The sequence below is a fragment of the Narcine bancroftii genome, chromosome 3 (genome assembly GCF_036971445.1).
Source record: "Narcine bancroftii isolate sNarBan1 chromosome 3, sNarBan1.hap1, whole genome shotgun sequence".
Classification (NCBI taxonomy): Eukaryota; Metazoa; Chordata; class Chondrichthyes; order Torpediniformes; family Narcinidae; genus Narcine; species Narcine bancroftii.
Genome location: NC_091471.1, coordinates 5,675,111 through 5,699,007, shown reverse-complemented (window position 1 = coordinate 5,699,007; position 23,897 = coordinate 5,675,111). Strand labels below are relative to the sequence as shown.

Genomic DNA, 23,897 nt, shown 5'->3' with positions numbered 1-23,897 from the left:
TTTCCGCACTGTTCTGTGAGGTTGGTGGTAATTCGACGTGATTTCCAGTCACAATTGTACTGTGAGTGTGAAGCGACAGACCTGCTGTGCAGACAGCAGCTGGAAGCTGCAGAACTGATTGTAGTGAACTGGGATTCACTAGAAGTGTCCTGTACTGACGCCGGGCCCCGCCTCCCACTTCCTCCCCCAGGAGCCCGAATATAACCTTGGTTTCCCGCCTAAACCCTGAACCCCTCTGAACCCTGTTCATGAACCCTACCTGTGTTGTAAGCCAATAAAAGCGTTCGTTCTCCCTCCAGTCAAGTGTGAGCTTTTATCTATGCTACTCTGGTCCATCTGCTTTTGCTGGTATTGGTTGAGGACAGAATCTATTTGACTGCAACCTTTCTGCCTCCACCTCCATGTTCAGGAGCACTCTCTCCATACCACCCCTCATGGCACGCTGCCCAGCACAGGCGCCACCATCTTGGGCACAGACCTCTGTGGTTGCAAGCGTGCCAAATGCCTCCATCACCACCCTGTCTATTTGTGTCACTATTTTCTGGGAACTTTGTACCTGTGCCTCGATGAAGGACTCAAGCACGAAATATCTTTGCTAAATAATGTATACTGTTTGAATTGTCCAGCCTTGTCTTTTTGCTGTACCCCTGCATTCTGCAACACTCTCCTGGGCCCGAACATTCAATGCGTTGAGTCCTGCCTTGGTTTAACCTTACTTATTTTGGAATGATAACCTGTAAGCTCTTTCACTTCCTTTCTTTTCCAAAGACAATTACTTTGGCCTAGAGGAGGGAGGTCTGGGTGTCATTCAGATCGTCTCTCCCTTCACCTGTGGTCAGGGGAGTTGCAACGTTGCATAACGAAATGTTCTGCCGTCAAAATACAATGTTGGAACATGTATGGTCATGCTCTTTGTTTATTATTTAGATGGGGAGAAAATTTAAGGTTTCGAGATGCAAAGGGACTTGGGAGCCATCGTGCAGGATTCCAAAAAGGTTGACCTTCAGGGACAAAATTGGTCCCTTAGTGGATGAGAGTGACTGCTATGCGTGGAGCCAAAAGAATTTACTAAAGAGAAGGATATTGATCTGTGTAAAGCAGTGGTACTCAACCTTCTTTCTTTCCACCCACCTCCCACCTTAAGCAAGCCCTTACTAATCACAGAGCTCCTTTGGCGTAGGGAATACTTAAAGTGGGATGTGAATGGAAGGAAAAGGGTTGAGAAAAGGAAATAAATCGGGAAGTTATGGAAACATTGATGATTAAAGAAGAGGAAGTACTGGCGCTTTTATGGAAAATAAAAGTGGGTAAGTCTCCAGGTCCTGACAAGATATTCCCTAGGACCTGGAGGGATGTTAGTGTAGAAATACTAGGGGCTTTGATGGAGAGATTTAAAATATTATTAGTAATGGGAAAGGTGCCGGAGGATTGGAGGGTAGTTCCATTGTTTAAAAAAGGTGCTAGGAGTAAATCTAATAATTATAGGCCTGTAAGTTTGACGTCAGTAGAGAGTAAGTGAATGGAAAGTATTCCTAAAGATGGTAGATATAAATATTTGGATAGGCAGGGTTTGATTAGGAACAGTCAACATGGATTTGTGAGGGTAAGACCATGTTTGACAAACCTTATCGAATTTTTTGAGGTAACTATGAAAGTTGATGAGGGTAAGGCAGTGGATGTTGTATATATGGACTTTAGTAAGGCCGTTGATAAGGTTTCTCAGGGAAGGTTAGTTGGAAAGGTTCAATCATGAGGTATTAACATTGAAGTAGGGGGAGTCATGTGATGCCGTGAGAAGCACCATGTAACCTATCAACTCTCACAGGATTAATTTAAAAAAATCATATTAAGAAAAGTTAACTTAATAAAAACTACTTTAAAGTCATTTTAAAGTGGTTAACAGAAGAAAAAGAAATGTTGCCAAAAAATGAAAGGACTCAGAAAAAAATCGGAAGAAAAGAAGAAGAGAGAAATTGGGCCTATCTTGTCGATGAAGCAGGCTGCTGAAGTCTTCTCCGGATCAGTCGGTGAAGATCCTGGTGAGGGACCTTCTTCCTGAGCCCTCTTTGCGGCGCCCTGTAAAGAAAAAATTAAAACTGTATCACACATGCATGAGAAGTCGAAATTGGAGAAAAAACACTGAGTTTCTTAAAGGGGCAGTCCAGCCTTTCGGCTTCTGAGCAAGAAGGTGACACTTCTCCAGTCAAGGAGGCTTCAGAACAATATGACAGTGAAGAAATGTCAAGTTCAGAAGAGGCAAGAAAAAGAACTCTAAGAAAGAAATTAGTAAAATTGAAACTAAAATAGATGGACTTTGCAGAATGATTTTAAACTGTTAACTGCAGAACTGAAATAAGTTAAAACAGATTTGACAAAGGTGATAAATAATGTTTCACAGAGAGTTGGATAAATTGGAAAATAAAATTCAAAATGTTCATGAAGAAATACAACGTATTGAAGTTTGGAATAATGTGAATGAAGATACGAATGCCAGTTTGACCTCTATGAATGAAAAACTGATGGAGAAAGTAGATATCCTGGAAAATTATAGTAGAAGGAATAACATTAAAATTGTGGGATTGTCTGAAGGCAAAGAGGACAAGATGTGATTCTTTTTTTTCAAGAATGGATACCGAAGATATTTGGAGAAGAATATCTTGAGGATAAAATTTTAATTGAGAGAGCTCATAGAGCTTTGAGACCAAAGCCTAGTCCAACCCAGAGACCTCAGTCTATCCTGGTTAGATTTTTGAACTACCAGAATAGAGAGAGGCTTCTTGGTCTAGCGATGAGAAGAGCTAGGGAACACAGACCTTTGAGATATAAAGAGGATAAGACTTTCTTTAATCCAGATTTGAGTCAAAATTTATTGAAGGAAAGAAGAGAATTCAATCCAATTAAGAGAGATGGATATAATAAAGGTTATAGATGTGTTTTGCGTTATCCAGCTACTTTGAAAATGTGTTTTTTACAAATTATTTGCAAGCTGAAGAACATGCGAAGAGTCTGCCTAAAATTCAAGTAATGGAGAGCGCTGATTTGTTGCAGTGAATCTGATGTATAAAGAGAGGGGGTGTTACCCCTTTTTCTTTTTTTCTTCTTTTTAATGGATGAAGAATCCTTATATTGGATGAAATTGTTGGTTAGAATACAAGTTTTTTCCCGTGTGGGGAAGGGGGGGAGGGGTCGGGGATGTGCTTGTTTGATTTCTGATGGCTACATATGTTTTCGTGGTTGTCCATGACCCGTAAAGTGGAAGGTGGTAATTCTTGTTCTTCTCGCATTTGGGGAGGGATTTTTGTATTTTTCTTTTTTCTTCCTTTCTTTTTAGGAATTAATTATGATATATTTATTCTGAATAATTTGGAGATTTTTGGATTGCAGACGGTGATGTTCAGGACCAAATCGATTTGTGGGCATTCTTCCTGGATAGGAGTGATGGAAAGGAACTTTGTAAAATTAGTAAATAAGGAAAATGAATAAAGCAGTTATGAGTTTTAATATTAATGAGATTAACGGGTCAATAAAAAGAAAGAAAAATGTTGTCTTATATTAAGAAACTGGGAGTAGATATCGCTCTTTTACAAGAGACTCATTTAACTGAAAAAGAACATTTAAAATTAAAAAGAGATTGGGTAATTCAGGAAACTTTTTCTTCATTTAATTCTAAAGCTATAGGAGTGGTACTTTTATTTAAGAAAAATCTGCCAGTTAAAATTCAAAATGTGATCACTGATCCATCTGGTAAATATAAAATGGTAAATTGTCAAATACTTTCAGAGGAATGGACTCTGTTAAATATTATATGCACCAAATATTGATGATGAGAAAATGATACAAGATACTTTTGTGAATTTTGAGGTTGTTCACGAAAATATTTTAGTAGGACAAGATTTTAATTTTTGTTTAGATCCTTTAATGGATTACTCATTGAGAACAACAGTTAAATCTCAAGCAGCTAAAACAATATTATATTTAATGAAGGATTTAAACTTAATTGATATACGGAGATATCATCCTAAAGATAGAGATCATTCCTTTTACTCCAATCGATTTTATGCATATTCTAGAATTTTTTTTTGCTCGGCGCAAAATCAATCAAGAGTTTTGAATAATGAATACGAAACAAGAATATTTTCTGATCATTCGCCATTGTTGATTGAAGTGGAATTTTCTGAAAAGCAACATTCATTGTATAGATGGAGATTAAACTATTATTGAAAAGGGAAGATTTTTGTTCTGTTATAAAACAACATATAGAACTGTTTTGTGATACAAATTTACATTCAACAGAAGATAAGTTTATTATTTGGGATGCGTTAAAAGCTTATTTACAGGACAAATTATTAGCTATACTTCAAAATTAAAAAAGGAATACAAGAAAGATATAGATAAATTAGAAAAAAGAAATAACAGTGATGGAAAAATAAATTCAAAAATCACCTTCAGAGAATGAAAGAAGTTTAACTAATAAGAAATTACAATGTAATATAATGCTTACGTATAAAACAAAGAAAATTATATTAAGGTCCAAACAGAAATTTTATGAATTAGGAAAATTATCTCATAAAGTTTTAGCTTGGCAATTAGAAGCAGAACAGACTTATAGAACAATCAATGAAGTACAACAGAATAATAATCAAGTGACATTTAAATCACAAGAAATAAATGAAACTTTTAAAGAATTTTATGGAAAATTATATACATCTGAATTGTTGCATGATGATGTAATTATAGATGATTATTTGTCACAAATGATATTAGCAACTGAGACATTTTACTGAACAAGAGGTCTATAATGCACTTAATTGTTTACAAAATAATAAATCTCCAGGAGAAGATGGGTTTCCAGTTTAATTTTATAAAGAATTTAAAGATTTAATTATTCCTTTATTTATGAAGGTAATAGAACAAGCTTTTAAATTGCACTATCTTCCAGAAACATTTTTTAATAGTGATAATTACAGTTATCCATAAAAAAGATAGAAATTCGTTAAAACCAGCTTCATATAGACCTATATTGTTGTTAAATGTTAATTATAAAATTATAGCAAAAGTATTAGCAAACAGAATTAGTGATTATCTTCCTGAATTGATAAATATGGATCAAAAAGGTTTTGTTAAAAATAGACAAATTTCAGAGAATATAGTAAGGTAATTAAGTATAATTAATTTAACACCAAAGAAAAAGGATTTAAGTATAGCAGTGGCTTTAGATGCAGAAAAAGCTTTTGTCAGTTTAGAATAGAATTTTTTATTTAAAGTTTTCAGTAAATTTGGTTTTGGATTGAATTTTATAAATTGGATTAAAGCTTTGTATAAAAATCCTAAAGTTAAAGTAATAACTAATGGACAGGTATCTCAATCATTTAATTTAACTAGATTGTGTAGACAGGGATGCCCTTTAACACCAGTTTTGTTTGCTTTTGCTTTCGAACTCCTTGCACAAAGGATTCGTTCTGACCAACAGCTGAAAGATTTATAATAAATCAGACCAAACATAAGATTGTTTATTTGCAGATGATGTATTAATGTATTTAATTAAACCACAATTATCATTACCTAGATTTTATAAGCAGTTGATAGAATATGGAAAAGTTTCAGGATATAAAAGAAATTGGGACAAAAGTGAGGTAATAGATTTGGTACAATGAATAACTCACAATATCGAAAAGATGTTCAATTTAAGTGGACAGATACGATTAAATATTTAGGTATGTGTACTGATAATAATTTGAAAAAATTATGCTAACTAAATTTTATTCCATTATTTAAGAAAATAGATGAAGATTTAAAGTAGGTAAATTTACCTATTACTTTAATTGTAAGAGTTAATTGTATTAAAATGAATATTTTTTCTGAGAATTCAATATTTATTTCAGACTTTACCTATTTCCATACCTCAATTTTTTTCCCAGGACTTAAATAAACAAGTAAGGAAATTTCTTTGGAAAGGGAAAATGTCCAGAAAATCTTTAGAAAAATTAACGAATTAAGAGGATTACAACTTCCTAATTTTAGGAATTATTATAAAGCAGCATAATTAAGATTTCCTGTTTCTTTATTTGGGAAAACTAAACCATCATGGGTGGAAATTGAATTAAATAAGAGTGGAGAAAATATAACTGAAGAATTTATTTATAAATGGGAACTGAGGTTGATGACAACTGATAGAGATGCTCCAATATTGAAACATTTGCTTAATATTTGGAATAAAATTAAATTAGAAATTGAAGGAATTTTTTTTTTATCATTAAAACATCATTGATTAATCCCCTTTTAATTTTTTTTCAAAAGGTCATCCTTTTTTGAATATTTGCAATAATAAAGTAATTTCTAAATCAGGAGATTGTTATGATAATGGTAGCCTGATGTCATTTGATAAATTGAAAGTTAAGTATGATATTCCTCACAATCCACTTTTTTGTTATTTTCAATTAAGATCTTATTTAAGAGAGAAATTAGGATCTGATATGATTTTAAAAGATCTTACTTAATTGTTGATGGAATGGCTAAAAAATTGATTTCAATAGCATATATGATGTTACAAGAAAAAGCACCTAATTTATGTTTGTTTAAAAGACAAAGGAGGAATGGGGACAAGATTTAAATATATCAATAGATATATCAATAGATACGTTTTGCACGATTTGTGTAAAGAAGTTATGTCCAATACTATTAATGTAAGATAGAGACTACTTCGTTATAATTTTTTACATCAATTGTGCATTACGCCTCAGAAATTGAATAGATGGAAATCGGATACATCAGATCAATGTTTTAGGTGTGGAAAGGATGTTGGTACTTTTGCTCATTCTAAATGGTTTTGTTGAAAGGTTAAACCTTTTTGGATTTCCATTAGTAAGTCCTTACAATGAAATGTATTGATGTTACTTGGATATCAGACATTTCATTAACATTAGGAGGATGGAGAACAGAGATTCAAAGCAGTATTCCTTTAGAAAAGATTACATATAATTGAGGAATAAAAATTCTGTATTATTACAGATTTGGACCCCATATGAGTCCTTTTGAGTCCTCCAGACTGGTGAAGTTTGCCCTGAAAATGAGTAAGGGTCTTATGAGAAAATAGGTTTTCTTTGAGATCCAAGAGCATCCTCCGAAGCAATCCAAATCAATATATAGCTATGTTTCCATGTATTTTAGATTTGGATTTTAGTTAAGTAGGGTTAGTAAGGGTTAGGGAGAGGGGAGGGATTAGTTGGGGTTTTAGATTTTGGTTTTGGTTTAATAGGGTTAGTAAGGGTTAGGGAGGGGGAGGGATTAGTTGGGGTTTTAGATTTCGCTTTTAGTTTAGTAAGGTTAGTCAGGGTTAGGGAGGAGGGAGGGATTAGTTGGGGTTTTTATTTTGGTTTTTGTTCAGTAGTGTAAGTAAGGGTTTGGGAGTGGGGAGAGATTAGTTGGGGTTTTAGATTTTGGTTTTACTTTAGTAGGTTTAATAAAGGTTAGGGAGGGGGAATAAATAGAATAATACCTAGTGTTGCCGAGAATATTCTCCCAGAATCACAGTGCGGCTTTCGCGCAAACAGAGGAACTACTGACATGGTCTTTGCCCTCAGACAGCTCCAAGAAAAGTGCAGAGAACAAAACAAAGGACTCTACATCACCTTTGTTGACCTCACCAAAGCCTCCGACACCGTGAGCAGGAAAGGGCTTTGGCAAATACTAGAGCGCATCGGATGTCCCCCAAAGTTCCTCAACATGATTATCCAACTGCACGAAAACCAACAAGGTCGGGTCAGATACAGCAATGAGCTCTCTGAACCCTTCTCCATTAACAATGGCGTGAAGCAAGGCTGTGTTCTCGCACCAACCCTCTTTTCAATCTTCTTCAGCATGATGCTGAACCAAGCCATGAAAGACCCCAACAATGAAGACGCTGTTTACATCCGGTACCGCACGGATGGCAGTCTCTTCAATCTGAGGCGCCTGCAAGCTCACACCAAGACACAAGAGAAACTTGTCTGTGAACTACTCTTTGCAGATGATGCCGCTTTAGTTGCCCATTCAGAGCCAGCTCTTCAGCGCTTGACGTCCTGTTTTGCGGAAACTGCCAAAATGTTTGGCCTGGAAGTCAGCCTGAAGTAAACGGAGGTCCTCCATCAACCAGCTCCCCACCATGACTACCAGCCCCCCCACATCTCCATCGGGCACACAAAACTCAAAACGGTCAACCAGTTTACCTATCTCGGCTTCACCATTTCATCAGATGCAAGCATCGACAACGAGATAGACAACAGACTCGCCAAGGCAAATAGCGCCTTTGGAAGACTACACAAAAGAGTCTGGAAAAACAACCAACTGAAAAACCTCACAAAGATAAGCGTATACAGAGCCATTGTCATACCCACACTCCTGTTCGGCTCCGAATCATGGGTCCTCTACCGGCATCACCTACGGCTTCTAGAACGCTTCCACCAGCGTTGTCTCCGCTCCATCCTCAACATTCATTGGAGCGCCTTAATCCCTAACATCGAAGTACTCGAGATGGCAGAGGCCGACAGCATCGAGTCCACGCTGCTGAAGATCCAGCTGCGCTGGGTGGGTCACGTCTCCAGAATGGAGGACCATTGCCTTCCCAAGATTGTGTTATATGGCGAGCTCTCCACTGGCCACCGTGACAGAGGTGCACCAAAGAAGAGGTACAAGGACTGCCTAAAGAAATCTCTTGGTGCCTGCCACATTGACCACCGCCAGTGGGCTGATATTGCCTCAAACCGTACATCTTGGCGCCTCACAGTTCGGCGGGCAGCAACCTCCTTTGAAGAAGACCGCAGAGCCCACCTCACTGACAAAAGACAAAGGAGGAAAAACCCCACACCCAACCCCAACCAACCAATTTTCCCCTGCAACCGCTGCAACCGTGTCTACCTGACTTGTCAGCCACAAACAAGCCTGCAGCTGACGTAGACATTAACCCCCTCCATAAATCTTCGTCCGCGAAGACAAGCCAAAGAAAAAAGAAAGGGAGGGGGGAGGTATTAGATGGGGTTTTAGAATTTGGTTTTAGTTTAATAGAGTTAGTGAGGGGAGAGTGATTAATTGGAGTTTTATATTTTTATTTTATTTAGTAGGGTTAGTAAGGGTTAGGAGGAGAGAGCGATTAGTTGGGGTTTTAGATTTTGGTTTTAGTTTGGTAGGGTTAGTAAGGTTAGTGAAGGGGAGGTATTAGTTGGGGTTTTAGATTGGGGTTTTAGTTTTGTAGGGTAGGTAAGGATTAGGGAGTGCGTAGGGATTAGATGGAGTTTTAGATTTTGGTTTTAGTTTAGTAGGATTAGGAGGGGAGGGGGATTAGTTCGGGTTTTTGTTTTTGGTCTTTAGTTTAGTAGGGTTGATAAGGGTTAGGGTGGGGGAGGGATTAGTTGGGGTTTTAGATGTCACTTTCAGTTTACTCGGGTTAGTAATGGTTAGGAAGGGGGAGGGTTTAGTTGAAGTTTTTGAATTTGGTTTAAGTCCAGTAGAGTTAGTAAGTTTTAGGGAGGGTGAGGGATTAGTTGGGTTTTAGATTTTGCTTTTAGATTAGTGGGGTTAGTAAAGGTTAGGGAGGGGAGGGAATAATTGGGATTTAGATTTTGTTACAGTTTAGCAGGGTTAGTAAGTGTTAGGGAGAGGTGAGGGATTAGTTGAGGTTTTAGATTTTGGATTTGGTTTAGTAGGGTAAGTAATGTTTAGGGAGAGGGAAGGGATTAGATGCGGATTTAAATTTTGGTTTCAGTTTAGTAGGGTTAGTAAAGGTTAGGGAGGGGCAGGGATTAGATGGGGTTTTAGACTGGATTTAATTTAGTTGTGTTAGTTAGGGTTAGGGAGGGGGGATGGATTAGTTGGGGTTTTAGATTTTGGTTTTTGTTTAGTCGGTTTAATGAGGGTTAGGGAGGGGAGGGATTAGTTAGCGTTTTAGATTTTGGTTTTAGTTTAGTGGGGTTAGTAATTGTTGGGGATGTGGAAGAGATTGGGGTTTTTTAAGGGTTTTTTCTCTTTTTCTCTTTTCTTATATATTAAACAATATATATTTGTAAACGGTAATATGGTTTATGATTTAATATTTGTTGTTATATATGTGTTTATTTTAAATAAAATATATAAAAAATACATTGTAGTTGTAAAATTTATTCTTCAGTGGTTGAATGGGATATGCCAGAGAGTAGTGGGAGATGACTGTTTATCAACCTGGAGACCGGTGACTAATGGAATGTCTCAGGGTTCAATGTTGTGTCGTACACATTAATTATCTGGATGATGGGGTAGTAAATTGCATTTTTAAGGTTGATACGAAGATAGGTGGAGCTGTGGATGGTGAAGAAGGGTTGCAGAGGAATTTAGGCCAGTGAGAAGAATGGGCTGAAAGATGGCAGATGGAGTTTAATGCAGATAAGTGTGAGGTGTAACATTTTGGTAGAGCTAATCAAAATAGGAAATGAAGAATGCAGTCGAACAGAGAGATGTAGGAATAATGGTTCATAATTCCCTGAAGGTGAACTCACATGTGGATAGGGTGGTGAAGAAAGCTTATGGTGCATTAATCTTTATGATTCAGAGCATTGAGTCTAGGAGCTGGAATGTTATGTTAAAATTCTACAAGGCATTGGTGAGGCCAAACTTAGAGTATTATGACCAGTTTTGGTCACCAAATTGGAGAGAGTGCAGAAAGGATTTACTAGAATGTTGCTGGGGCTACAGAGTCTAAGTTATAGGGAAAGGTTAAAAAAGTTAGGTCTTTATTCTTTGGAGAGTAGAAGGTTGAGAAGCGATTTGATTGAGGTATTTAAAATTATTAGGGGTATAGATAGAATTGATGTGGAGAGGCTTTTTTCTTTAAGAAAGGGGGAGAATCAAACGAGAGGACACGGGTGGAGAGTTAGGGGGCAAACGTTTAGAGGAAGCATGAGGGGGGTCTTCTTTACTCAGAGAGTGGTGGATGTGTGGAATGATCTTTCAAATGAAATGGCAGAGGCAGGCTCAATATTAGCATTTAAGGAGAAATTGGATATGTATATGGACGGGAAAGGAATAGAGGATTACGGGTTGAATGTAGGTCAGTGGGGTTAGGTGGGAGAAACTATTCAGCTTGGACTAGAGGGCCAAGTTCGGCTGTTTCTGTGCTGTAATGGTTATATGGTTATATAGGCTGAGTGGGTGGTGAAGAAGGCCAAAGCAATGTTGGCTTTCATTTCTAGAGGTATTGCATACAAGAGCAGGGATGTAATATTGAGAATCTATAAAGCACTGATGAGATCTCAGTTGGAGTACTGTGTACAGTTTTGGGCACCGTATTTGAGAAAAGCATGCTGGCATTAGAGAGGATTCAGAGATGATTTACTAGAATTATACCAAGAAAGAAAGGGTTAGTATAATGAGGAACGATTGTCGGCTCTTGGACTGGACTCATCGGAGTCCAGAAGGATGAGGGGAGACTCAGAGGCATTTCGACTGCTGCAAGGCCTGGACAGAGTAGATGCAGCAAGGATGTTTCCCATGATTCTAGGACCAGAGGGGCACAACTTCAGGATGAAAGGGCGTCAATTTAAAAGAGAGATGCGGAAACATTTCTTTAGTCAGAGGGTGGTGAGTCTGAAACTTGTCACAGGCGGCCGTGGAAGCCAGGTCGTTGGGTGTATTTAAGGCAGTGATTGGCAGGTATTTGACTATTCATGGCATCAAGGGTAACAGCAGGGAGTGGGGTTTTGTGGATGGATAGATCAGCTCATAATTAGAATGACAGAGCTTACTTCTGCTCCTATATCTTGTCATCTTGTGATTTTTTTTTATAGCCCTCTGCCCCATTTTGTTTCCATAGCTCTTGGACCTCTTCATCCAGTGGGACTGGTCAACGTACCTGGCTGATTACGGGCAGCCTTGCTGCAAGTACCTGCGAGTGAATCCAACCACTGCCCTGACTCTACTGGAGAAGTAAGCGTGTTCAGAATCAGAACTCATTGTCATGAACCTGTCACAAAATTGGTTGTTTTGCAGGAGTATTACAGGTGCAAATACCTCCCACTCTTTTATTCTGATGCTCGCCGGCATAACCTGAAACATTGGGTCTGTCTCTCTGTCGTTGCTACGCCAAGGGCCCTTTTTGACCTGCTGAGCTTCTCCTGCATTTTGTGTTTTTACTTTAAAAATTAGCAAATTGGTTCTCAAAAAACAGATCGTGTCAGAAATCTGATGCCGCTGGGTGTTCGTCTTCAGGCTCCTGTACCTCCTTCCCAATGTAGCAGCGAGAAGAGGCCATGGGCTGGGCGGTGGGGGTCCTTGAGATTAGAGGCTGCTTTCTTGAGGCACCGCCTCTTGTAATGGTCCTCGTCGGAGTGGAGGCTGATGCCTGTGATGGCGTCGGCCAAGTTCGCGGCTCTCTGTAGCCCTTTCCTGACCTGTGCATTGGCATCTCGGTACCAGTGATGCAGCCAGTCAGAATGGTCCCCACGGAACAGCTCCAGAAATTTGAAAGAGTCTTCGGTGACATTCCAAATCCCCTCAAACTCCTCTGGCCGCTGGGTTTGGGGTTCAGGAGCTAGTAACGAGTTCAGAAATCAGACGTGCTGCGAAGGATTTGGAGACCCTAAAGATGAACTTGCAGTTGATGGTAAGGAAAGCAAATACAAATACTAGCACTCATTTCAAGAGGGATTATACTAATTCAATTCAAGAAGGATAGACTATAAGAGTAGGAATGTGATGGTGAGGCTTTATAAGGCATTGGTCAGACCACACTTAGAGTATTGTGAGCAGTTTTGGGCTCTAGATCGAAGGAAGGATGTGTTGGCATTGGAGAGGTTCGAGAGAAGGATGATCCTCGGAGAGAAAGGGTTTTTATTGGAGGAGCATTTGAAGGCTCACTGGAGTTCAGAGGAATGGGGAAGGATCTTGTTGAAACCTATCGAATCTTGAAAGGCCTGGAAAGAATGGATGTGGAGAGGATGTTTCCCGTGGTGGGGGAGTCTGGGGCCAGAGGGCACGGCCTTAGAACACAAAAACATTCCTTTGGAACAGAGATGAGGAGGGATTTCCTTATCCAGAGGGAGGAGAATCTGTGGAATTTGTTGCCGCGGACGGCTGTGGAGAACATTTAAAGCAGATATGTCCTGGATTGGGAAGGGAGTCATGGGGAGAAGGCAGGTGAACGGGGTTAAATAGTATATCAGCCATGATGGTTGGCGGCGCAGACTCGACAGGCCGAATGGCCTAGTTCCACTCCTAGAAGAATGACAAAAGTCTGCAGGCCCTGTGATTGTAGTAAAAGCACAGAAATGCTGGAGGACCTCAGCAGGTCTCGCTTATATATCTTTGTCTCCAGTAGACACCGTGAGATCTTCTGATCTATGCACTGAAATTCTTACCTGCTACAACTGAACAGGGCACTTTATTAAAAAATACAGAAATAACTCAAAATTAGTGCACTTAATTGCGTTAAAAAGAGATAATAAAAATTCACAGTTACCCTAGTGCAAAAAAATGGAGACTTTGCAATAGCGCAAAGTCCTTTTATGGTGTCAGAGCAGTCCCTGGTTAGTGTAACAAGGGGAGGTGCAAAAGTCTGTTGTAAAGAAACTAGAGGTGCTGGTCTTCAGGCTTCTGCACCTTCTCTCCATGGGGAGCAGCGAGACGAGGTTATGACCAGGGTGATGGGGGTCCTTTATGATGTTGGCTGCCTTCTTGAGTGAATGTTGTGGTTTAGCCACTCGTCTCTGACCCCAAAAGACCATCATAAATGGTTGGACTGTTGATGCCAAAAGTGATACATCTCAAACCAGAGGAAAATCTCAAAGCAGCTCATAAAATCATTGAGGACCCCTTCTACCCCACACACAGCATCTTTCAGCTGCTCGCGTTGGGGAAGAGATACAGGAGGATCAGAGCCAGCGCCACCAGGCTGAGGAAGAGCTTCTTCTCACAAGTAACAAGTCTGTTGAACAATTGATGAACTGCTAAAACAACGCTCTCTGTCTCTACAATTTATCAATAATATTTATTTTAAATCTATGTGTACTGTAGTTTTCTGCATGAGTGCTCTGTCCATATTTGTGTTTGCACTGTTTGGCATCATGGATGGGGGAACGCTGTTTCATCAGGTTGTAATCAAGACAAGTCAAATCTTGTCATCCGATTGTACAAGTACAACCTGATTACAACCTGACAAAACAGTGTTCTCCGGTCCTCGGTGCAAAACACACAGACACACAACCAGACATAACACACATACGGACAAACAATACACACGCAGAACAAGTATTTCAAATACAAATGAATAAATAAATATTGTTTGGTACATATGAGAGTCTTGGATGGTTAGTGTAAGCAGTTCGTGTGGTCGTTCAACATTCTCACGGCCTGTGGGAAGAAGCTGTTCCTCAGCCTCGTGGTGCCGGCTCTGATCCTCCTGGATCTCTTCCCCGACGGCAGCAGCATAAAAGATGCTGCGTGCGGAGTGGATGGGGTCCTCGATGATTTTACACGCCCTCTTCAGACAATAATCCCAGTAGATCACGATGGGGGAGAGGGAGACTCCAGTGTTCCTCTGCCGCTCTAATGGTCCTGTGGATTGACCTTTGATCAATTTCTCTGCAGATTGTACTGGTACAATCGGATGGTAAATGAACTTGAGCTCAGCAAAGAGTGAGAGGCTGGAGGAACTCAGCAGGTCAGACAGCTTCCATGGAGGGAAATAAAAAGTCAAAACCTTTCAGGTTGGGGCCATTTCTCGAGATGAGGAGGGGAAGGGAAGATAAGGATAAAAAAGGGGTTGGGGGCAAAGGGTGGAGGAGGTAAAAGGTGATGGAAGCCTGGGTAAATGGAGGGAGATAGAGACTGGTTGGAGAAGAGAGTCCTTACAGTCAGCGCAGGATTCGAACCCCAGGCCCAAATACTGGCGCTGTAAAGGTGTTGCGCTAACCACTACACCAACTGTGCTGCCCCACTAGGCTACCAGTGGTGGCACGATTAAATCAAGCAGACACAAGATGGTGTGCAGAGATTGCAGAGTGTTTCTGAATCCGAGGAGGAATAAGGTGGTTTGGAAGTGTCCAGAGAGTTGGGAAGACAGGTAGAATATTTTACATGGAAGTTTGAGCCGTCAGCTGAAAGAATGTGCATCTCCCTTTTTCCTCCTCCCCTCCCATCTTCCTCTCATCTCTCCCCACTCTGCTCCTCACCCACGCCCTCTCTTATTGTGAGGAACATTGCCTTCACGGCAGATCCATGAACTTTTGGTTTCATATTCCTGCGTCCTACCCGGAGGATACGGCACACTCCCTGCCTTACGCAGCCTGGCCGTGACTCAGGGAGAAGAGAGAGAAAGACAGGTGCATCTATACAGGCCAAAGCTTTTGAAGGGCGAGGGGCGATGGAGCACAGGATCAGAAATCAAGCTGTACATTAATTCAAACAAACAAACTGCTGGAGGAACTCGTGGGTCAAGCAGGATCAGTGGGTAAAAACGAATGGTCGATGTATCAGGCTGAAACTCTTTATCAAGACTGTGTAAAGAGGACAGGGAGAGAGGGAAGGAACAGAGTGAACCAGGCAGAGGTGAAACATGGCAGACTGAGTCAGAGAACTGGCAGATACCAGACCATAAGATCATAAAACTATAAGACAAAGGAGCAGAAATAGGCCATTCAACCCATTGAGTCTGCCCCTCCATATAGTCATCAGCTGATCCATTTTCCCACTCAGCCCCATTGCCTGGTCTTCTCCCCATAGCCTTGGATGCCCTGGCTAATCAAGAACCAATCAATCTCTGCCTTAAATACACCCAGTGATTTAGCCTCCACAACCATGTTTGACAACAAATTTCACAGATTTACCACCCTCTGGCTGAAGAAATTCCTCTGCATCTCTATTCTAAGTGGACTCCCTTCAATCCTGAAGTTATACCCTCTTGTCCTAGACTCTCCCACTGCAGGGAAACAACCTTTCTGTCCACACCTTTCAACATTCAAAACGTTTTAATGAGATTCCCTCCTTTTCTCCTAAATTCCAACGAGTACAGGCCAAGAGTTGTCAAACGCTCCTCATACGATAACCTTTTCATTCCCGGAATCATCCTTGTGAACCTTCTCTGAACCCTCTCCAAAGTTAGCACATCCTTTCTTCAACGATGAGCCCAGAACTGCTCACAATTCTCCAAGTGAGGCCTCACCAGTGCTGTATAGAGCCTCAGTGTCACATCCCTGCTCTTATATTCTATTCCTCTTGACATGAATGCCAGCGTCGCCTAGGGAGAGCAAGGCATGAGCAACCAAGGGATCAGGTGGAGGAAGATACGTCACACAGGGTGGAATGGGGGGATTAGAGGCAAAGTCTTACCAGTGCTGGAATCTGAGGAAAAGTTCAGACCAGAGATTCCTGTGTTCATGCAGATTTAGATGTCTTGATCAGTTGTGATAACCATTTGCCCCTTTTCCTTTCTGCTGCCCTGTAGGATCTCTAGAGGGTAAGTAGCATGTTTCTGGAGACAATTTATAGCTCAAGACTCCTTTATTGTCATGTAATAGTACAAAACCTGCAATATTACACAAAATTGCCTTCTACCTGCCATGAGGCAAAGAGTCACCATTAGTGTTGCCCGGTGCCCCCTACAGCATAACAGAATGCAAAGCAAATGAGGCACCGAGTGTCCGTGGATTCGCCTCCAATTCTCCCGCAGCCTCTGCAGCCACACAGACTCCTGTTCGATCCACCAGCTGCCCGAGCTCCAGATCCAAACCTCCGACATGGTCAGGAAGCCTTCAGCGCCAGAGGCCCGTTCGAGAGCCTTTCTCGCTTTCACCGTCCTCTCAAATCCCAGTTCCATGAGTCTCTAACTGCCTGCAGCCTGTGTGGATCACTGTCGCTGAACCCCTCATCGTTTCCTCCGCTTCTCCTCCTCAACTGGTGGTGGTGGGGGGGAGGGGATGTTCTCCCCGTTTCCAATACCCTGCTCCCCCAGAATCTGCAATCCCTCATGGCTACTGCCGAGCCCCCATCCTGGGCATAGAAATGCTGTTGCAGGATTTCAGTATGAAAACACTCTCGGCTCCTCTAACAGGCTGTTTAGTGCCTGTGTCGAAGCTGCCAGCATGAGAACAGGGCGGTTGAACCCTTCGGAGCAGCTCTGCGTCTCTGCCCTCCACTCTCCTGGGTCTGCACCAGCCTGCCGTGCCTGCCTTTAAGTAAACTTTTACAACCATTGTAGCTTCTCAGAATTAAAATTCTCTTTAATCCTATATGCCAAGGCCTTCTCATGCCCCCTTTCGAGCTCTCCTAAGTCCCTTCTTAAGCTCCTTCCTGGGTACCATATACTTCTCTTGAGCCCTTCCTGTTCCATGCTTCCTATATCTAATACTTGCTTACATCATTCACTTGACGAGCTGCCTCACCTGTTTCAACAACCATGATTCCCTTTTCCTACCATCTTTTCCTTGTCGCAGTGGGACAACTCTATCCTGAACCAGCACAAGTGGTTCCTAAACTTCATCCACCATTAATTCTGTGCTTTCTCCCTTGAACCATAGAACATTATAGCACAGAAACAGGCCTCTTTGGCCCTTCTAGTCTATGCTGAACTTTTTTTTTGCCTAGTCCCATTGACCTGCACCCAATCCATACCTCCATACCCCTCCCATCAATGTACTTCCCCAAATTCCTCTTAAATGTTAAAATTGAGCCCACATTCACCACCTCAGCTGGAAGCTGGTTTCACACTTCCCCCCCGCCCCCACCACTCTCTGTGAAGAAGTTCCCCCTCATGTTCTCCCTAAACCTTTCCCCTTTCACTCTTAACCCATGTCTTCAGGTTTGTATCTCACCTGCCCTCAATGGAAAAAGCCTATTTATTTACTCTATCCATTTCCCCCCACCCTCATAATTTAAAATACCTCTATCAAATCGCCCCTCGTTCTTCAATGCTCGAGGGAATAAAGTCCTAACCTGTTTAACCTTTCCCTGTAATTCCATTCCTGAAGTCCAGGCAACATCCTAGTAAATCTTCTCTGCACTCTTTCTACCTTATCCTGTAGTTAGTTGACCAAACTGAACACAGTATTCCAAATTTGGCCTCACCTATGTCTTATACAGTTTTTACATAACATTCCAATTCCTATACTCAATACTTTGATTTATGAAGGCCAAGATGCCAAAAACTTTCTTTACAACCCTGTCCACCTGTGACACCACCTTCAGGGAACAATCTATCTGTATTGCCAGGTCTCTTTGCTCCTCTGCATTCTTCAATGCCCGAACATTTACTGTATATGTCTTACCTTGATTTGCTTTTCCAAAATGCAATACCTTACACTTGTCTGCATTAAGCACCATCATCCATTTTCTGGCCCAGTCTCCCAGTTGGTTCAGATCCCTCTGCAAGCTTTGAAAATTTTCCTCACTGTCCACTATGCCTCCTGTCTTTGTGCCATTAGCAAACTTGCTGATTCAATTGATTACATTATCATCCGGATCATTGATATAGACAACAAACAGCAATGGTTCCAACACCAATCCCTGAGACACATCGCTAACCACAGGCCTCCAGTCTGAGAAGCAACGATCCACTACCACTCTCCCAGTTTACAACCCCTCTATGTATATCAAGTGTCTTAACCTTCTGAACTAACCTCCCATGTGGGACCATGTTGAAGGCCTTACATCCTTCGAAATCCCTCTGCCTTTTAACCTTGCCTTTAATCCTGACAGTAACATAAAAACTGTGTACTCTCAAAATTTCACCTTTGGAGGCCAACCATTTACCTCATACATCCTTGCCTGAAAACAATTTATCCCAATCTACACATTCTAGATCCTTTCTCATTTTCTCAGAATTGGCCTTTCTCCAATTTAGATTCTCAACCTGAGGCCCAGACCCATCCATCTCCATAATTAACTTGAAACTAATGGCATTATGATCATTGGACCTAAAATGTTCCCCGACACATACTCCTGTCACCTGTCCTGTCTTGTTCCCTAATAGGAGATCCAGTATTGCACTCTCTCTAGTAGGTGCCTCGATATCAGTGGTTCTCAACCTTTCTCTTTCCACTCACATCCCACTTTAAGTCATCCCTCTGTGATTAGTAAGGGATTGCTTAAGGTGGGATGTGAGTGGGAAGGAAAGGTTGAGAATCACTGCTCTAGACCCAATTGTTTCTGAAATATTTCGCTTGAGAAAAATACATTGGCCCATTTCCTTTGGAGTTCTGAAACCGTGCACATAACGAGTCAATGGGGTACGATTAAAGCAGTGGTCTTCAACATTTTTCTTTCCACCCAATCCCTTCCTAATCACAGAGAATCTATGGCATAGGGATTGCTTAATGTGGAATTGAGAAATGTGATTTCGAAAACTTTCCTGAACACATTTGACAAACTCCAACCATCCAGCCCTTTTACGGTATGGGAGTCCTGTCAACTTGTAAAAAGTTAAAATCTCTTACAACCTTGTGTTTCCTGCAGCTGTCTGCTATCTCTCTACAGATTTACTCCTCCAATTCTCATTTACTATTAGGTGGTCTACAATACAAGCCCATGAGTGTGGTCATACCTTTCCTGTTCCTCAGCTCCACCCATATAGTCTCACCAGACAAGTACTCTGGTCTCTCCTGCCTGACCACATGTGTGATCTTTTCCCTGACGAACAATGCCACTCCTCTTCCTTTCATCCCCTCCGTTCTATTGTGTCTAAAGCAACAGAAGGCCAGAATATTAAGCCGCCAGTCCTGCCCCTGCTGCAACCAAATTTCACTAATGGCCCCGATGTCATAATTCCACGTGCCAATCCACGCCTGCCTTTCCTACAATACTCCTTACATTGAAATATATGCACATACAACTTGTTGATTTCTGACAGTGCGTGTAAGTTTCATATCATCTTTTCTCTCCTCCACTCCTCTATCTGCTCTGGCATTCTGGTTCCCACCCCCCTACAAATCTCGTTTAAACCCAATGGAGCAACGCGTGCAAGGATATTGGTCCCGCTCCAGTTCAGATGCAGACCATCCCATCGGAGCAGATCCCACCTTCCCTGAAAGAGAGCCCAATGATCAAGAAACCTGAAGCCCTCCCTCCTGCATCATGTCTTTCGCCATGTGTTAAGCTGCATTATCCTCCTATTTCTAACCTCACCAGCATGTGGCATGGGCAGCAATCCTGAGATCACAACCCTGGAGGCCCTGTCCTTCAACCTGGCGCCTAACATCAGAACTCTCCCTCGCAGGACCTCCTCACCCTTCCTACCCATGTCCCTACATGGACTGCGACATCTAGCTGCTCACCCTCCCTCCTGAGAATGCCGTGAACTCGATCTGAGATATTAGACCCTAGCTCCAGGGAGGCAACATTCCATCCGGGGTACTCGATCTCATTCACAGAACCTCTTTGCTGTTCCCCCTAACGATGGAATTCCTGATCACTGCATCTCGCCTCTTCTCCTCCCTTTCCTTAGCCACAGGACCTGACTCCATGCCAGAGATCTGATCACCGTGTCTTGTCCCTGGTGGGTCATCCCCCACAACAGTATCCCAAATGGTGTACTTGTTATTGAGGGGATCACCCCTAAGGGTGCTCTTCACTGTCTGTCTGTTCCCTTTCCCCCCTCCTGTCTGTCACCCATCCACCCTCCTCCTGCCTCCTAGGTATGATCGTGTCCATGTAACTCCTGTCTAACTCACCCTCTGCCTCCTGAATGATCCGGAGTTCATCCAAGTCCTTAATTCAGCTTGTCAGGAGCTGCAGCTGGATGCACCTCTCACAGATGAAGTCGCCAGGGATACTGCTGGCCTCCCTGATAACCCACATTCTGCAAGAGGAGCATTCCCCTGCCTTGGCTGCCATTCCCACTGTCTATGAACAAAATATATGATATGCAAAAAGCCTGCCCTTACCTGTGCCGACCTGTTGAATCCTTTTTGATCCTCGAGTAGGGTGGCCCTTGCTGACTTCAACTCCAAATATTCCTCGCCTCTTACCTGTTCTCGGCAAAGCCTGTTGACATCTGCTTCCAATTTATTCTTGCTAGTTCCTGGCTCATCCCATCATAATTAACCCTTCCCCAATGAAACACTTTTGCATTTTGTCTGATTTTATCCCTGTCCATGGCTATACTAAATCTCAGGGGGTTGTGGTCACTCTCACCAAAATACTGCCCCACCGAGAGGTCCACCCCCTGACCAGGTTCATTGCCCAGAACCAGATCCAGTCCGGCCTCTCATCTCGTCGGCAGACTGGGTCAGGAATCTTTTTTGGACACACCTGACAAATTCAGCCCTATCTATCCCTCTTGCAGTCAGGAGGTGCCAGTCAATATCAGGGAAGTTGAAATCATCCATAACTACAACCCTGTATTTCCTGCACTGTTCCAAAATCTGCCTGCTCATCTGCTCCTCGGAGTCCCGAGGGCTATTTGGGGGCCTATAGGCGACTCCCAGCATTGTTCCCTTCCCATTTTTGACTTCCACTCACACCGACTCAGTGGACGCTCCCTCTACAGTCTCCTCCCTTTCTATAGCCATGATACTATCCCTGACCAGTAACGCTACTCCCACCCCCTCCCTTTTCTACTTCCCATCCTATTCCTTTTAAAACCCCTAAACCCCGGTAACTGCATCCGCCAATCCTGCCCTTCCTCCAGCCAAGTCTCTGTAGCAGCCACAACATCGTAGTTCCATGTACTGATCCAAGCTCTAAGTTCATCCCCTTTATTCCTAATACTTCTAGTGTTGAAATAGACACATTTCAACCCCCTCTATCTGTCCACATGTATGTTCTGTCCCCTGCCTGTCTTTCCACACAAAGTCAGAGCACATAGCATCATGCTTTTGAACTTCTGCCCTATTCTCTGCTCCCACATTCTGGTTCCCTCCTGATAGGGTGGATAGTCAGAATTTAAAAAAAAAATTAAATTTAAACATAGAGCACGATAACAGGCCCATGAGCCCAATTGATCCACAACCCCCTCCCCTGCCTATAACATTTCAAAAGGTGGGAGGAAACCGGAACTCCCGGGGAAAACTCACACAGATGCAGAGAGAACATACAAACTCCTAACAGACAGTCCCGATCGCTGGCTCTGTAACAGCTATGCCACTATGCCAACCGTGTCGCCCTTTTAGCCAGGATATGAATGTCACATACAAGAGAACATGAATTTAAAGTGAGAGGGGAGGAGTTATGTGGAGAAGTTTTTTTCACAGAGAGCCTTCCCCTTGTCCAGGGTTACATTTATCTTTCTGTAAGTTTTGCAGTTTACGATTGTCACAAAATACCTTGTATATTGAGAAGGGTTCTTTTGCAAGCGGACCAACAGGTTATCTCCAACATTCATACAACCATGTAAAGAGCAGAATTTACAGAGTACAGGGTTACAATGGAAAGGAAAATCAGTTAGTACCAAGCACTGTGGTGGGATTCATTCAGGAGCCTGACGGCTCCAGGGAAGAGACTATCTTTGAGCCCATGTCGCACACTTCCACACTCTTTAGCTTTCTCCCCAAAGAGAGAGTGTCCAGGGAGTGACGGGTCTATCAGTGCGTCAGCTGCCTTTCCTGGGCAGAGGGAGATGTAGATGTGGTCTGTGGAGGGGAGGGGAGTTTGCATGATGTTTTGAGCTGCGCTCACCACCTTCTGGAGCTTCTCCTGATCTTAAGCAGAGCAGCTTCCATCTCGCTTGGCGATGCGCCCAGTGAGTCTGCTCTCGATGGCGCCCATAGGCATTGTTGAGTGACCAGAGAGGACGTGTCAGACTTCCTCAGTCTTCTAAGTTGGTGTGATTTCTCGTAGAGGGAGCACACATTTCCCACTAGCTTGCAAAGCCCTCTGTCCCTTTGAGGAGCTTAGGGGCTGGAGAGCATTTTGAACAATAACACATATTTTGCAGATGTTTGAAATCAATGAATTTAAAAATAAAACAAACAAAAAGTTTTTCTTTCCAATTTTTCTTAAAATTTAGACATATAGCACAGTAACAGGCCCCTCTGGCCCATGAGCCCATGCCGCCCAATTAACCAACAGTCTAGATCTGGCTATTTTAGAGAATGAAGGTGGATAAATCTCCAGGTCCCGACAAGGTCCCTAGGACCCTGAGGAAGGTTAGTGTAGAAATAGCAGGAGTTCTGACAGAAATTACATTAGCCACAGGGGAGGTGCCAGAGGACTGGAGAGTGGCTCATGTTGTTCCACTGTTTAAAAAAGGCACTAAAAGTAAACCTGGTCATTATAGGCCTATGAATCTGAGTCGGTGGTGGGCAAATTAATGGTGATTGTTCTTAGAGATGGTATATACAAGTATTTGGATAACCAGGGACTGATTAGGAGTAGTCAACATGGTTTGTACGTGGTAGATTATGTTTAACAAACTTTATCAAATTTTTCAAGGATGTTACGAAGAAGGTTGATGAAGGGGAAGGCTGTGGATGTTGTCTACATGGACTTTAGTAAGGCCTTTGACAAGGTTCCACATAAGACGTTAGATAAGAAGGTTCAATTATTAGGCATTAATAATGAAACAGTGAAGTGGATTCAACAATGGTTGGATGGGAGATGCCAGAGAGTAGTGGTGGAAAATTGTTTGTCAAATTGGAGGCTGGTGACTAGTGGAGTTCCTCAGGGATCGGTACTTTGCCATATGTATTAATGATCTGGATGATAGGGTGGCAACTTGGATTATTAAGAACGTGGATGATACTAATATTGGGGGTGCTGTGGACTGATGGGATTTTCCCCAGGATGTTAAGGGAGGTCAGAGAGCAAATAGCGGAGACACTGTCAGTGATTTTTCAACGATCACTGGAGGAGGGTGTGGTGCCGCGGGATTGGAGGGTTGTATTAATGATCTGGATGATAGGGTGGCAAATTGGATTATTAAGTACGTGGATGATACTAAGATTGGGGGTGCTGTGTCCCGATGCAGT

At 42.1% G+C, this 23,897-nt stretch overlaps 1 protein-coding gene across 4 annotated transcripts in view; it reads left to right on the top strand.

Moving 5' to 3' along the window:
* exoc6b (exocyst complex component 6B) overlaps positions 1-23,897 on the top strand; it is an 866,329-nt gene that overhangs the window by 833,081 nt on the left and 9,351 nt on the right. For all 4 annotated transcript variants that reach the window (XR_011353246.1, XM_069923433.1, XM_069923435.1 and 1 more), the window contains exon 21: positions 11,816-11,928. Coding sequence is in view for 3 of the 4 variants with exons in the window: in XM_069923433.1 (XP_069779534.1) it covers positions 11,816-11,928 (113 nt within the window). In the remaining variant the exon portion in view is untranslated. The remainder of the gene's footprint in view (positions 1-11,815; positions 11,929-23,897) is intronic.